At 36.5% G+C, this 15893-nt stretch overlaps 1 protein-coding gene across 2 annotated transcripts in view; it reads right to left on the bottom strand.

Moving 5' to 3' along the window:
- FHL5 (four and a half LIM domains 5) overlaps window positions 1-13864 on the bottom strand; it is a 19574-nt gene extending 5710 nt beyond the window's left edge. Inside the window, exons 1-3 of one of the 2 annotated variants that reach the window (XM_072408666.1) lie at window positions 13565-13864; window positions 2612-2783; window positions 140-314 (exon numbers count right to left, since the gene is read on the bottom strand). In XM_072408666.1, coding sequence (XP_072264767.1) covers window positions 140-314; window positions 2612-2770 — 334 coding nt within the window. In that variant the 5' untranslated portion in view covers window positions 2771-2783; window positions 13565-13864. Of the gene's footprint in view, window positions 1-139; window positions 315-2611; window positions 2784-6197; window positions 6352-13564 lie in introns of those variants that run through there. The other variant, XM_072408667.1, reaches the window with a different exon arrangement.
- Window positions 13865-15893: the final 2029 nt, after the last annotated feature.

Raw genomic sequence — 15893 nt, 5'->3', positions numbered from 1 at the left:
GTTAGGTAAGCATGAGAATGTAAATTGACAGGGGTAGTTATACTGCACATTGACCCTGTTTCCAGAATTAAATATTGTATTGCATCATACATTCATAAAGAGACCCACTAATGAAAATTTTGTGGTGAAGAGGGCTTACCAGGCATTATGGTGGCATTGCAGTGGAAGCACTTAGAGGAATAGTCATTCGAGTAGCAATCAATGCACAGTAGGAGCTCATCCTTGGCAGCAAATGGCTTCTCTACCAGTGGGCTAGTGCATTTGGCACACTTAAAACAGGCTTCATGCCAATGACTGTCTTTGTAGGAAAGATCCTTAAAAATAAATACAAATAGGGATTGATGTAGAAATAAAATGTAACTACAGTATGTTGTTACCAGAAACATTATATGGAAGATCCAGTAATGCCAGCTTTCTGTTTTGAAGCTGAAGCCCTGCCTTGCCTCCCATCTTGTACAGTTGTACAGGACCCTGTTTCTGTACTGAAATTGCTTACTCTGATTTAAAAAAGAACTAAACTTGGTGGTGAGCTTTTGCCATAATCGGCAAATATGCATAGCAAACTAGTCAACTATGGCACATATTTTCCTGTTGCCCTGCAGCAGTTTTATGGCACAATACTTACCTGATCTGGGTGCATTGCAGAAGCACAGAAGCAAAGTAAAGATGTCACTTGTTCTAACGTATGTAATAAATATCAATATCAATGTTAATAAGGATGGGGCTGGGGGAGTGCACTGAGAACCCCTAATAAAAGCTCTTTTAATAGAGTGTAGAAGGGTTAGAAACTAATTTCTTTATGACTAGCAATGTTTGAAAAACTTCTATACAACAACAGGTAAAGGGAAATCCAATAAATGGGAACGCAGACAGCAATATAAATCTGAGTTTCTAACAACTCTGCACTGCACAAGAACTCCCAGATTGCCAGATAATGTTGGAAGCTCAGCTTACTGTAACACAGTGTAAAACTAATAGAAGTTGTCAGCACATGCACATGTCCATAGTTTATGAAACTATTTGCTAGTGTTCAATTCTAGAAATTCTATGTTTTGGACTTTGATAAAGAGGTCTTCTAAGACCCTGAAACAATAGATTTCTATGAGGAAACACTAGTAAATCTACTCTTCAAGTGACTGAAGATGCGCTAGCTACTTTCTCTATTAGCAATACAAATCTATCAGAGGTTCTTTACTCTATCAGAGTACATACACTGATCAACTAAAAACATTAAACCACCTGCCTATTATAACCACTCTGACCCATGGAGGTATAAACTCCTCATGACCCCTGATGGTGTCCTGCTTTTATCCCATGGCACATTCTGCAATCATTTCCTAACCAACAAATCAAGCAAACCTGTCCATCCATGGAATCTAAAAGGAAATGTGCTTCAGACTTCAAAATAGACCACCTTCCATTATTGCTTCATGGACTGATGCTCATTTGGCCCTTGTAGAAACTTTCAGTGATGGGCAGCATGGGTATTGACTGTTCTGTGGCCAAAAAGCCTTTTTTGTGTGATTAGACCAGACGGGCTAGCCTGCTCACTCCCCCATGCATCAATGAGCGTTGGGCACCCACCATTTGTTTTTCCTTGGACCAGTTTGGTGAATACTAATCACTGCATTCAAAGAACATGCCACAAGACCTGACATTTTGGAGATGCTCTCACTCTTCTAACCACTACAATTTGGCTCTAGTTAAATTTGCAGGGACTTATCCACATGCACATTTTTTCTGCTTCCAACATATCACCTTCAAGAACGTACTGTTACCTTGCTGCCTAATCCAACATCTTGACATGTGCCAATATAATGAGAAGATCAATATTATTCTTGTTGCCTTTAAGTGGTTTTAATGTTTGGCTGATCTGTTTAACAGCAGAGATACAACCAAACTGCCAAACCTGAACTAAAACATTAAAGCACAATTACTGTTCAGCTACAGAAAGTATAATGTTCTTTTCAAACTTGCAAATATGGGTATTCTCTAATATATTTTAAAACTTTTCATGAAAACAAAGGTATGTAGGGTAAAAGATGGATTCCAATTAGAAAGAATCTGCCACCTCTAAGGTGTTTGCATTTGTAGCAATTAATTAATTAGAAGATAACTTGTCTTTGATAGTTCTGGAAGTGTTCAGTTTGACTCAATGTAATAGTAAATTTAATCTGGGCAAAAAATGCTTAATTATTCTCTGTGGGGTACAAACACACAGCAATGTCAGATTTAGGCGTAAAATATATTTTGCAGTGTTTTATGCTTAGTACAGATTAGGAATGATGGCTGTACAGACAGGCTGTACATCTCTCTGCCAAGCAGCCTGTTCTGCTCTATAAAGAGGAGAGGTGGGAGGACAAATGTGAAGCACCATACTGCACTGTAATACAATAGCATAAAAATAGCAGTCGTCATTGGATGGTTGTTGGTAATCCAACACTGTGGATCACCAGTGACTTGCTAAATGACATTGACCTCTATACACTAGACTTTTCTATATTATGAACTAAATCTGTTCTGCAACATAATTCCTTGTTCTTACCTATGTCTCTTATATAACTCAAACAGGTTATTCAAAATGAGATACATACATATATTTAAGTATTACCTTGGAGTCACATTCAATGGGTTTTTTACATCCTTCACATATGTTTGCAAAAAGAGTTTCATAGCACTTGATGCAGTAGGGATTATCATCCTTAAGGGTGTATTTCTTTCCATAGAGAGTTTCCTTACAACTCTGGCAGTCAAAGGCCTCTTTATCCATTGCAGAATGGCAGCTGAAAAAAAGAAAATATTTAGTATAAAGCAGTAAAATAAACTGATTTGGAGCACTTATATGATTTGGTGCACTATTTTCTTTTTTACCTCTCCTATCCCACTGACCATAGCATACTTATTACCAACAAAAATGCTGTCCTGGAACAAAGAGATTATCTAAAGATCCAAGCCAGAGACTGTGTAACACTTGCAAGATGCACATTGAATTTTTTGGAATTAGGGTGGTATAGGTAGATGCTGTATATGCTATGGTCACCATGCAGGGATGGAGAAGAAGAGCAGAAAATGATAAGTATACACACCCCATCAAATCAGAACTAAATACTGTGAATTCTCACCTGTCCATGTTCTGTTGAGGGTGCAGCCATCTTTCCCCTTTTTTTACACATTGCAATCTTTGCCTGTCATGATTATCTGAACCGGGATAATGTAACTCCCACGCAGGAGTTTATTTAGAATCCCTGGCAACCAATAATGAGCTGCACATCCTGCGTATTAGGGACTTGTAATCGCTGCATCTTAGTAAAGATGGTGATCTTCTTCGGTCATTGTACAACATAAACCCTGCACGTGCACAGGAGTTACATTGTCCCTACAGTTTGAAGCTAAAACCACCGTGAACCAGGGAGATAGTTAGTTCTACCTCCAGCTTCTTTTACTAAAGCTGCCTTCTTAGCAAAAGCTTTGTAATGGTTTAAATGCAGGGCCCTTTCACACTCGCAGTGGAAAACCCCACAGTTGGCAGCTACCGTGCGCACAGCAGCAAGCAAACTGCACCAACCTTTGCACGCGGCTTTGGCCATGGTACAAATCTTCAAACAGCAACTGCATTGCAAAAAAAAAAGACCTGCCACTTTTGGGAACTGTGCCATGATCTTGGCATGTGGCATCATGCAAAAACTGGTTCCCATCCATTTGATTTGGTAAGAATGGGACCAAAATGTGGCTTATCACAAGTCTGACATTATGATTATTATTATTATTAATATTAATATTAATAACAATGATAATAACAATTTTAAACAGGACTTATATAGTGCCAACATATAAAATAGGGGTTGCAAATTACAGACAAATACAGACAGTGACACAGGAGGATATGGCCCTTAAAAACTTTCAGCAACTTTTCTTTAAAGCTCCAGCATATAAACCCAAACATCTTGAGAAGGGTCTTTTCCTTCCAGTGACTAAATATTTTTATTCAGTTCAATTTCCAGCAAACTTCATTACATTGCAGATTGGCACTGTATCACTGTTTTTTTCTCTACCTGGCACAGTTTAAAACAATCATGTGCTAAATCTGCTCAAAAGCAGGACTCTTACTGTGTTTAAGGACAAAACCCTATGTGTTCATTAATTATATATAGAGATCAATTGTATGATCATGATGCTAAACTTCAACAAATTTTTAAAGGTGTAGCTTTTACATTTATTTTCTACGAGATAAAATTATCCTTCATAATCAGTTTAGGACTTTTCTTGGTTAATCTGCTTCCATTTTCATAGAAATATTCATTAATTTTCTTAATTTCTCTAGTTATTACACTAAATGATGCTGACATATACTGATTACAAGTCTGGCTGATTCAGTGAACTGATAATTATACTGACTGACTTCATAGGCATATCTAGGGCAGACAGTTCATACTGTCTGACATCTAGATTAAGTGTTTAGAGGCAATATTTTTTATGCTCTCTCCGAGAACATTAAGGTACATTCATTTGTAAAAACAAGACAATTTAAAAAGTTTTATCAGTAATCATGGGATGGTTCTGGTGTGTTCATACTAAATCATCCCAAACGCTGTTACCTTTCAACCCCATCTTTTCTTTTATTGGTCTTATTTGAGTAGTAACAGTGTAAGTAAAAATAAGTGTAAGTAAAAGTGCAACCGTTATATTAAAATGTCACATCTCCCTTCCTCCCTTAGGTAATATATGTACATAATGGTTCCCTCTTCAATGCTTAGCTTTTGGCTTTTTTAGGTAGTATTTACTTAAAAGTTACTTTCCAACTTTTGTGCTGAGCTTTTACAGGTGGGTATACGCCTTCATAGAGATAAATTATATATATAATAACCTAATAAATAAAAAGGTTATAATAAAAACCTAAAAATAAAAGCCAATGACTGCTTCCCATGACAATTTTTAATGTAAGCCTAATTGAACTTTTAGTCTTTAGTTGGTTTTCCATTGAAAGGTTGAGTATATATAGAGTTACAACATATAGAGTTGAAAACTGCTTCCTGATAGCATATTGCAAAGAACCACCTTTGCGTGAAAGCAATGGTCTCTCTTCAGAGGTCCAACACACCCCCTGCAGAGCCAGGGTTCTCCAATCAGCATATATATATATATATATATATATATATATATTTCATATATTTGTAAGTATTGGGGCTTCAGGTGAATAGGAGGAATCATACTTTGTTAAAATATAAAAGCCAAACACCTACACATCCTTTGGGTGACAGCAACTGATGTTTCTATGTAATAAGTAAGAACTAAGTAGGAACTGCTGCTCTGCCTGCAAGTGCAATTTTTTGCGATCCTTACAGTTTCTGTTTCTGCACATTTTGTGCATTTTATTACTATTATACAGTATTTATATAGCACCAACATATTAGGCAGCTCTGTACATTAAATAAGGGTTGTAAATGACAGACAGATACAGACAGTGACACAACAGGGGGAGAGGACCCTGCGTAGAAGCACTTACAATCTAAGATTCTATTTTTTTCCATTTTGCACACAGGGAACTGAACCTCTAGCTGGTTTATATTTTAGCTACGCTTTTAGAGAATTTTAGGTGTAATTATGTAAATTGGTTAAACTGCCTCTTTTGGCCTTGTGTGATTTAATTAGTATGATGCAAAGGCTAACTAATGTACTGCCAGTGTAGGCCATGAGCATAACAAGACAGTTGGTCTCCAGAAAGCATAAATTCAGCCTTGGAGGACCAAACTTTAAAACACTAGATGTTATGAAAAAGATGCATGTGCACACATACTTAAAAAATTACTAAATACAATATTCTAACTACAAACACCAACACAGCATATTAAATAAAGCTTATTTTGGTGCCATTATACATTCTGTTCTCTTGAATAAAAGAACAAGTCGCTCTGTTCACTGATAAGAACATTTGGCAATCAATCCTATTACGTGAAAGACAGAAGTGTTTCTATATAAAGACAGCACTGTATTTGAAAGGTTCCATTTCTAGTAGTATTTGATGAATGCAAACACATAACAAAGGAATAAAGGCTCCAGTACCTAAGTATGAATGCCAACACTCACAATGAACTGGCTTTCTGTAAATAATATAATACTTTAATAAATATAAAATAGTATATATTAAAAGAATAATGAAAGTAATTCACATACATTTTAGGAGAATAAAAAGTTCAGACCTGTACTGGGTTCTCCTGTTCCCTTCTGCTTTCCAGTCTCCAAGATTGGCTGTGTTGTACTGACAGTCCGTACAGCTGACAGAGGTCTCCCCTTTCTAAATCTGAGTATCTTGTTTCCAAAGCAGGGAAGGATAATGCATCATTGATGGAAAAGTGCCATGGGACAATGACTAACACAAAGTGACACTGCAAGGTTTAAAAAGGGGCAGGGTTTAACACTAGTGGGTCAAAAGTGTATTTCCATCAAAAACTTTACTTGTAGATAAAGTGGGAAAAGAATAGAATCTGGTAAGATAGATTTACCTTTACTTTCCAAGGCAGGAAGTTTGGGAATTTTTTAAAATTAACATAGACACAAACATCTTTTTCTTGTAGTTAAAAACTAGAATCCTTGAGGTACAGTATGTATTACTGCATGTGTTGTATGTACCTGGTACAGGTTCTCCCTCACCTCTTGTATAGTGAAACCGTCATCACTGTGACAGTAAATATGGTAAAATCTCCCATGGGTTTTACTGCTCCCCGTTCTATCCAAGAGTAAAAAAAAATGGTTTGATTTGTCATAAATATATTATCACATATAAACCAAACATACTGCATATTACACTGACACCAAATCCATCCAAGTAATTGGGAAAATAAAAAAAGGAAAAGAAACTGAAAGCGTTGCTAGCGAAGGTAAGCCTGATTTTCTGTCATTCCAATGTGAAATAATAATTTGTTCACCAGGGGATGGTGATTGCTCAGTATACAATTGCCCCGATTTATTAAAGTTCTCCAAGAGTGGGGAGGATACACTTTTTATCAGTGAAGCCGGGTGATCCAGCAAACCTGAAATGGATCCAGTCTAGGATTGAAAACATTTGCTAACAAATAGCTAATGACTTTTAGGAAATCAATTCCAGGTTTGCTGGATTACCCAGCTTCACTGATGAAAGTGTAATCTCTCCAGCCTTGGAGAAAATTAATAAATCAAAGCTAATGTCTTTGAAATAATTTAATATGCATGAAAGATTTACGAGTAAGAGAACAATCTCTGTATAACAGCTGTGAAAACTCAGTATAAAAACAATCTCCTACTTTTCCATTTGGCTGAGTTTTTTTTATATTCGCTAACCTCAGGAAAGCAAGTCTCAGCTGTGTACACATTTGCACATGTCTATCACAGTACAAGACTTGCAAAAACACAGGAATACTGATTTTATTGTGGCCCATATTAACAGTTTACAATTCAAATTGTTATAATCATACATAAATCTTTTATTATACCTATAATAATAATAATAACAAAAAAAGAAACTCAAATGCAAAACTATTTGCAAAACTAGTTGCAAACAAATACATACAATTGTTTGTGTGATTGCTGCAGTGTATACCAGTGTGATAAAAAAAAACATTTGTTTGCAGTAATGCTTGGTATAGAGAACTACTCTTTTGTGTCCTAAAGTGTAAAGCTGCGTACACACGTGCAATTTTTGTCGTTGGAAAGGATCTTTCACGATACATGAACAGTGCTGTACATACAGCACCGCTCATGCTCTATGGAGAGGGGAGGGGGAGAGCGACGGAGCGGCACCCTGCTGCGCGCTCTCCCCCTTCCCTTGCATTAGGATCGGTCGTCGTTCATAGTCAGTGGATCCGCCAGGACGGTCGTTCGGACGACGCCGACTGTACACACGCCAGATTTTCGCCCGATATCTGGCCGATGCCGATTATCGGACGAGAAAAATCTGACGTGTGTACGCAGCTTAACTGTAATTTTACTCTATTCTGCAGTTGTTCATTATATTTCTTACCCTAAATTCAGCCTTTTTAAACTATACACATTAAAAAACACATGCAAGTGGACCTATCATTGAGAGATGTTATAAGCTGCCATTGCTAAAGTCTTTGTAAAGAATGCTAATTGTCTGGATGTAAAGTTGATCTTTTGGTGTCAGTAATGTCTGTGACATATTGGGCCAGAAATTCAGAAATTAATAAAGGCAGAGAATCAGAACATCAACCAGGTAAGCAGAATTTTTAGAACCAGGTAAATGGCAATTGACACACAGGAGAAAGCCTGTTTTAACATGCATAGTCACACTGAAGGTGACAATGCCAAAAGTGCAAAAGGGAAACAAAATAACAAAAAATATTTAGGCTAACCAAAAGTTTAACTACAAATGGGGGGCTTAAAAAAAACTAAATAGTGATAACTACAAATGTTATTTTGCAATCTGTCCCTTTTATCAGACACTTGCTTCATAATTTGGTACAAAGCCATAAAACCAAAAAAATCTGCAAAAACATAAAATGGTAAGGGAAAAGGAGTTAAAGCTCAGTAGAAGGCAAGGGTTCTAAAAAAACTGTTCAACTACATCCATAAATATTATTTTTTAATATTATATATATTATATATTTTTTTAATATGTTATCTATTTTTTTATATTATATATTATTTTTTAATATAAAATTTTCTTTTATCAGTATGACAAATATGCACTAAACTGAAAACCAATCAACTGAATAAAAGGTTACACAGCAAAATAACGCCATAGATGAGCAAATGTTTCCTAAAAGATGATAGGTAGTGTTTCGCTGACTCTCTGACCATCATGCTGCCATTTCCTACTTTTATATCCTCTCTAGCTCAGCAATGGCTGTTGGCAGCACACATACATTGAAGTATTCATTCCACTTTTCTCTTTTGTAACAAATATAAGAATCTTTTTGCATAATATCAATCACTTTCAACATAAAAGACTTAAGATTCCGTTAAAAATTCACATGACCCAGTCATAGCCTTCTTTGCAAACGATGCTTAAAGGAGAAACACCACTTTTCTAGTACAGTATCAATACAAATCCAAAGCAGTCACACAGGTAGAAGGTTCCACTGGACAGGGCCCTTGTTTACTCCCATGTTTGTACCTGTGCTGTGTAAAATGCTGCCACTTTATAAGTAGAATTTATTAAACATTAAAATTTGTGCCTTATCAGAACTGCTGTGGTTGTGTATATCTGCACTTAGTACTATGAAATAGGATATGTCCCAGATGCTTTGCACTAAATTTGGCAAAACAGCCGTGCTAATGACCCTAAGACTAGCATCTCCAGATTTGCCCTTTGAACAACCTTTAAGAACAGAATTCTGTACTGTAGTTGAGACTTTTTTCTTTTATTAAACAAGATCAAACTTTTATCATAGGTAACAGAACTTCAAAGCACTTCTACTAATTCAGCAGCATGCTTTTCTTTTTACAGGTTCAAAAGGGGGAAATGCACAACATTGGTAGGAAACTTTTCCTAAACATATATGGTGAGTTCTAGGGGTCAAGTTTATGAAATAAACAGGTATCAGTGCCACTTGGTTGTGCTTGAAGGGCAAAATAATCCTTGTCTCAAAATTCATCTAACAAGATCCAGCAAATATGAAACATCACAACAGAGTATAATGAAGACGTGCAACACTGTCTGAGATAATAATTCTAAGCCTGTTAGGGTATTCATGCTTTTACTTAGGTCTGTTGCCAAAAGTTGACTTAAAATCTATAGGTGGAATGTTGTCTTTATTAAGAATAGACATTAAACTCTCCCTATACTATATTCATTTAGCTAAAGTTAGAAAAAGCTTTGAGAATGTGCAAAGTGCAGTAATCAGAATTAAACCAGATCTGCTGGGGGGCAGGGATACTGTATTTTGTCCAAAATAAATCAATACATAGCTTCTCTCTGGGTTCTTTTCTGCTACAAGATGTCTTCAGTCTTGTTTTAAGCTTACCACCACCAGACCAAATACTTTATTGAAAGGTTAAGGACATACAAAATTATATATACAAAAATTATAGTAAGGGGATCACCTTAGGGTCAAAACAGTTGGTGGATGTGGAAGAAGAAGGCAGCACCAGGAGGTGGAGGGCTAAGCATGAAGTTTTGCTTTTAGGCTCCACAACTATAAGCCTACATTGTAAAGTACTTGCAAATCTATTTTTTTATGCCAGTAGTGTTTTCTGTTCTTATCATTGGTAACTATAATGCAGCATGGTGCCTCCACATAGTACTGAACAAGCCGCTGCACTCCAAACCTGCTCCAATGGGAATTGTCCCTTGATAATATGTTAAAATGTTGGCATCGGTCATAAAGTGCTCACTGAATAATAAATATGGTGGGAACATTCCATTCATTCTGAGACCCACTGCAGCAAGAAATATAATAAACTGCTGGGAAAGTATTCCTGGTTCAGCTGATGAATATGCTTCCCTTTAAGCCATGGCAAATATTCAGTGGCAGGCTTGACACATCTGTAGTGCAGCTGTTATCACAGGTAGGGTGTGCAGAACTTCAGAGCCCAAGGCATCATTCCCTGTCATATTTTCCTGCTCACTCGCTGTAGTACATAATGGAACTCCTGGGTATAAAATAGACTGTGACACATCACAAGTAAATGAAATTGACACAGATCATCTCTCTGCTTTCAGAGCCAAATGCTGAGCTATTAGTAGATTTTTTACAGTATGACCCCAGCAAAATCCAACTGAGAAGTAATGAAATGTATCATGCATGTTATTACCTACTACTGTTACCAGTTCAAGAAATAAATCTGCCTCTGTACAGGAGCATGAGGCCAAGATCATATGAACAGTACCAAAACCATAGCAGGAAGAGAATCCTAAATAAAACAATATTATTATCCCCAAAAATGAAAATATATTTTATATGAAATGTGATTATAACACTGACAACAAAGGGGACAACTGAAGTGCAAAGTACAGATATCATAACCCCCTTGTAGACCTATGAAAATCTTGGTAATGGTGTCATCAATGACAAATGATAAAAAATCTGCTTCCATGGTGTAAGTGAAAACATTCTTTACCCTGCTTATCAGACAATGAAAAACCAGCAGCCCCCCTTACAAGAAATCAGTATGCTTTTCCAGCCTGGAGGAATTTTTCCAGGTCAAGCTGAGTACAAACCTCACATGGATGTTGTCTGATACAAGCCCAAAAATCTGACATGTGTCCACTCCGTGGTGGATTGATGAATGTCCTATAAGGAATTACCTCTATACTATTCAATGAAGAAGAGCACAGTGGGGTGCTTCTTACGCCTCCCCTTGCCAAAGAACGGTGCTGTGTGTACAGTGACCGTTCTTTCTCATATCACTGCTCCTATTTCCTGTTCAGGAAAATCATTTCTAGTGCCAGTAATCTGACATCTATATGAAGCATTGGACTGATAGCTCTGTGAAAGTCATTGAGTGGAGTAATGGTTGGCCTCCATTACTTGTCCTCCCTCTCCTACTCTGAGTGCTGCTTTGTAGCAGATCACTAAAACCTAATATAAGGATAGATATAGGTAATAATAAAAGCTGTAAGTATTGTTTGTTAATCCATTTATACTTGTTTGCTATGTTGGTATTTAGTTTGTTAACATGCTTTGCATTAAGGAATTCCATTCAATTTTAATAGACTGCCACATACTAGAAGAAAGGCAAAAAACATCAATTTGTGCATGCAGAATCTGTTGAACTATGATCATGAGAAGTTGGTTAAGCTGTAAAAACAAACATATTTTGTCCCTACTATTATTATCTGTTGAGTTGCCCAGCTGTTATGAATACCCTATAATATATTTTTTCTACACAATCCCTAAAAATAATCTGTACCTTTGGTAAGTTTACACTTGTACTGTAGTTACCCCAGTCCCCTTGCCAGTCTTATATACAACTGTCACCAATCCAGCCACATATTAGGGGGGCACAGCTGCTCGCTGAAATTTTAGCTGTCAGCCCTGTGCTTTGTAGTTAATTTACTGTCATAAAGAGCTCTGAAATACCAGCTTGTACAATGGACTAACTTTCCATTTTAAAAAGAATAAAAATGCAGGGCACAAATGAAGGTCCCGCTAGTAATATGGTGACAAGAGGCTGCATTGACAATGTCTTGTTAGATTGGGTATAGGTAAGCATAAGACTGACATAAGGAGGTTGTCATATTGTAAGTAAACCTGCACCAAACATTTTTAGTTCTTATCTAACCATCAAAACCCCTAACTCAAACCAGCCTAGTTCTAAACTGTAAAACCAAATGTCCTAAAACTACGCCATTCCCACCCTCGCTATGGCTGGAGGTCATGTTGAGTGCCTTGCAGATTTGACAGTCTGTGACTCTTGTAAACTACACATTCCCAGTATTGTTGAAGACACTCTACTATCTGCGATCTTTATATTATTGATTATAGTTATGGTCAGTAAGTTTTTGGTGTTAGTAATGTTTAAATTCACCACTATCCCTACCTGTTAACTTTACCTGTCCACTAAATCTAAACATGTCCATAATACAGTTAACTAAAGTTATTACAACAAAATGCCCAAAACTAATCCGATTCCCAACTAACCCTAACTTCCTTTGAATGTTCTGGTTTCTTTTCACAACCCAAAAACTAGGTTGCTTGGCTTTCACCAAATTACATTTGAGAAGGGTTGGAACTTTATAGTGTGGAAATGGGGACTGACCTATGTATCTGTAGAACACTGTGTAACAACTTGGTGTTATATAATACTAGAAATAAAAGTCAACAAGTGAAAGCAACAGTGACCTAAATCTGTGCAGGTCTACTAATCTGTAGTCCCTAGCAACGAAAGATCTTAAACCCCCGAGACCATTACAGTCCCTCTGGGTAAGGCTTAGTACACACATGCAATTGTCATCGCTGGAAACAATATTTTGTGATCTTTTCCAACAAAAAAAGAGTAACAGATTTTTTATGTTCTATGTACTATCTTCCCATGTCTTACAGTGGCCATTCCCAATCGGTCCGACATGATGGATTCATGGATGATGTTGGGCGACCACTGTACACATGTCAGATTCTCTGACGTGTACATAGCCTAACTGATAAAAGGTTTGTGAGATGTGTCCTAAGTAGTTTAAAAAGTGACATGGATAACAATTAACAAATGTAGTAAAAGTATATGACAAGTGTGGTCTATGAAACCATTTCCATAAATATTCATTTACCAGCCACCAGTTCTGTGAAATATACATAATAAGAGAAATACAATTATATCATTAGATTGTCGGCTGAAAGACTTTAGTGACATGACTTTGTAAAGCTCTGCATAATATGTTGGTGCAATATAAATACAAGATAATAATAAATAGAATTATACAAACTTTAATTGTGTCTAAGAGGCATAGTTGTTTTCAGACAGTTCTGCAGCTATTATCAGTTTACAAACATACATCAAGACAATGTGATAAATCATTAAATGGTATAAATTAGGATTATACTATACCGGTATCTATACATAAAGCATTATAGAGGCATCACAATTCATTCTTTCCATATACACAGGCAGCATTTTTAGGGTAGATACTCACATCTGTCCTTCCTCTCAGCCGAGCTGCTGAAGGCTTGTAGGAACGTTTCCCAGACACATACTGAAGTCTGTGAGCAGAAGTTCTGTAATTCAATTCTTGTCAGATTTTGGCTCTTGCGCAGAGTTAGTTTTTTCAAAGTTCTCCAAATGTCTGTCTTTCACACAGCAATAACGGATGTTTATGTAGGGGTCCTAAACTTGCAAATGACAGAAAGTAACATAGATTTAATGAAGAATGTGAAGTTCAGCCTATTTCCTTTTAACCACAGCCAGGACCCAAAGGGCTAACCTGATGGAATGTCAGTGGCTATAGTAACCACTGGAATGTGTATCTGATGGTGCACAGTTGTGCAATGGATGCAAAGCAAATACACAGATAGGACTCACTGACACAATCACCACATTTCTAATCCAATTAGCTGTTATTACTCACAAATTCCTTACTTAAAATATGCTTTTACATTATAGCTTCATGAAGCCGTAAAGGAAAGCAGAGGCTGTCAAGCAAATTGCTATTTCCTGATGCATACTAATGTAACCACAAATCAAAATATTTGGTTGTTCAAAGTTGTAAGGTTGTCTTTATATTTTAAACATAACAAAAACTCAGCTGAAAAAAAAAGTTGAGTTTTGTATTCCTAAATTTGATACACTAAATACAGAGCTCATTGTGGTAGAAAATTTGCCTTGCGTACTTTTAATTTTATTAGTTGTTTATAGTCTACGTTTTGGGGTGGGGTGATAGTGGTGGTGTACAATTCAATGACTGTATTTCTTATTTATGCTTCCAAACAAAAAAAGATGAAACCTAAATGATCATTATGGCAACAAACCCACTGTTATTTCTTTTGTAGGTCCCCAATGACTAAACTGCAATTAAGTATTCAAAGATTTAGAGAGACAAAAAAAAGTCAGTGTATGGAAGTATCAATATTGTTGACCCGTAATTGGATGTTATATACTGAATCTGAGACATCCAAGTAGCTGCATGTGCACTCCCATGTGTTCAGTGGATTTTGGGAACTGCAGGAGAACCAAATAACACACCTTCATCAGTTATGTATTAGCGCTCATGTTAATGGACATTATTTCTGTGTGGTATGTCAGTATGGGACAAGTCAAATGCAGGTCAGCAAAATCCTACTTACTTTTATTAAGCAATACACAAGGTTTAGAGGTTGCATTTGACCTATGGACAGGGGTTTCTGTAAATGCAACGTGCCCTATTAATATGTGTTAAAGCTTCAGGCAAAGCAGATGAAATACAGCCATTTCATGTCAAATGTTGCATTTTTCATTTGAACATTCAACATGATATGGTTTATTTGGTATTTACGTGTTCGATAAAATTCCAATACATAGCAAACCTTTAAGGTATACTATAAATTAAGGCCCTTAATTATGATGAAATCTCAGGTTGATCAGGTTTATTTATCCAAGGATCAATGTGCAGCAAGCATAAGCGGCCACACATGTCAGTTTATAGCATTGAAACAACAGAGGATATTTGCTAGCTGTTATAGGTTACTGTGTTTTTAATTTCTCTTTATCTTAGTTTTAATATTTCATTTCTTCATGATGTGTTTATTCTGGTTTTGAATATTAGAAGCACCCTCCCACTGTAATGGGAAAAAAAAGTCTATAATTGTACAGTGTACATAGATAATTATGCAGTGCCATGATACCCTGGTGTCTTGTGTGGGTTGGAAGGTCGGCACTCTGCACCTGTTACGGAGTTTATAAAGGGAATGGTAGGAACAGAATGTCATTCTTGTTGCCATGTTGGCAGACACCGACATCAACAAAGAGGAGGCAGTGCGAGCACAGTCATTGCCCCAAGAAAGAAGCTGATCTCCACAAGGACAAACGTACAATACATTTTCTTCTAAGATTAATATGACTCTGTATAGTATGTAGAAATTCCCATGAATGCTTTCAAGATAAATAAAGATCAAGTGAAGAGCTCTAATTAGTTCATGAGTATTGAAGAATTCTTAGGGCCACTGCAGGTTGGAAGGACACAAAAGTCACTCAGAACAAAATAAAGTCATCAGTTTGAAATCTATTTAAGGAGACCGTTTTTATTAATAATAATATTCTCTATTTATATTGGAAAATGTTTCCATGTATTATCTGTCCCAAAACAACATGTTTATGAAAGTTTTCACTGTAAAATGCTTTTCCTAACCCTTTCCTAAACTGTAAACATAAATATACAAAGTAAGTTTAAAAACAAAAGACCTGTTTTTAATAATGTTCACTACAGAAAAAATTAACATCCGGGGAGGTTTGGGCTGTATATGAATAATCTGTATGGGAAAAATGTCAGC

The sequence above is a fragment of the Pyxicephalus adspersus genome, chromosome 4, assembly GCF_032062135.1.
Source record: "Pyxicephalus adspersus chromosome 4, UCB_Pads_2.0, whole genome shotgun sequence".
NCBI classification, from domain to species: domain Eukaryota; kingdom Metazoa; phylum Chordata; class Amphibia; order Anura; family Pyxicephalidae; genus Pyxicephalus; species Pyxicephalus adspersus.
This window is presented reverse-complemented; position numbering and strand designations above follow the sequence as displayed.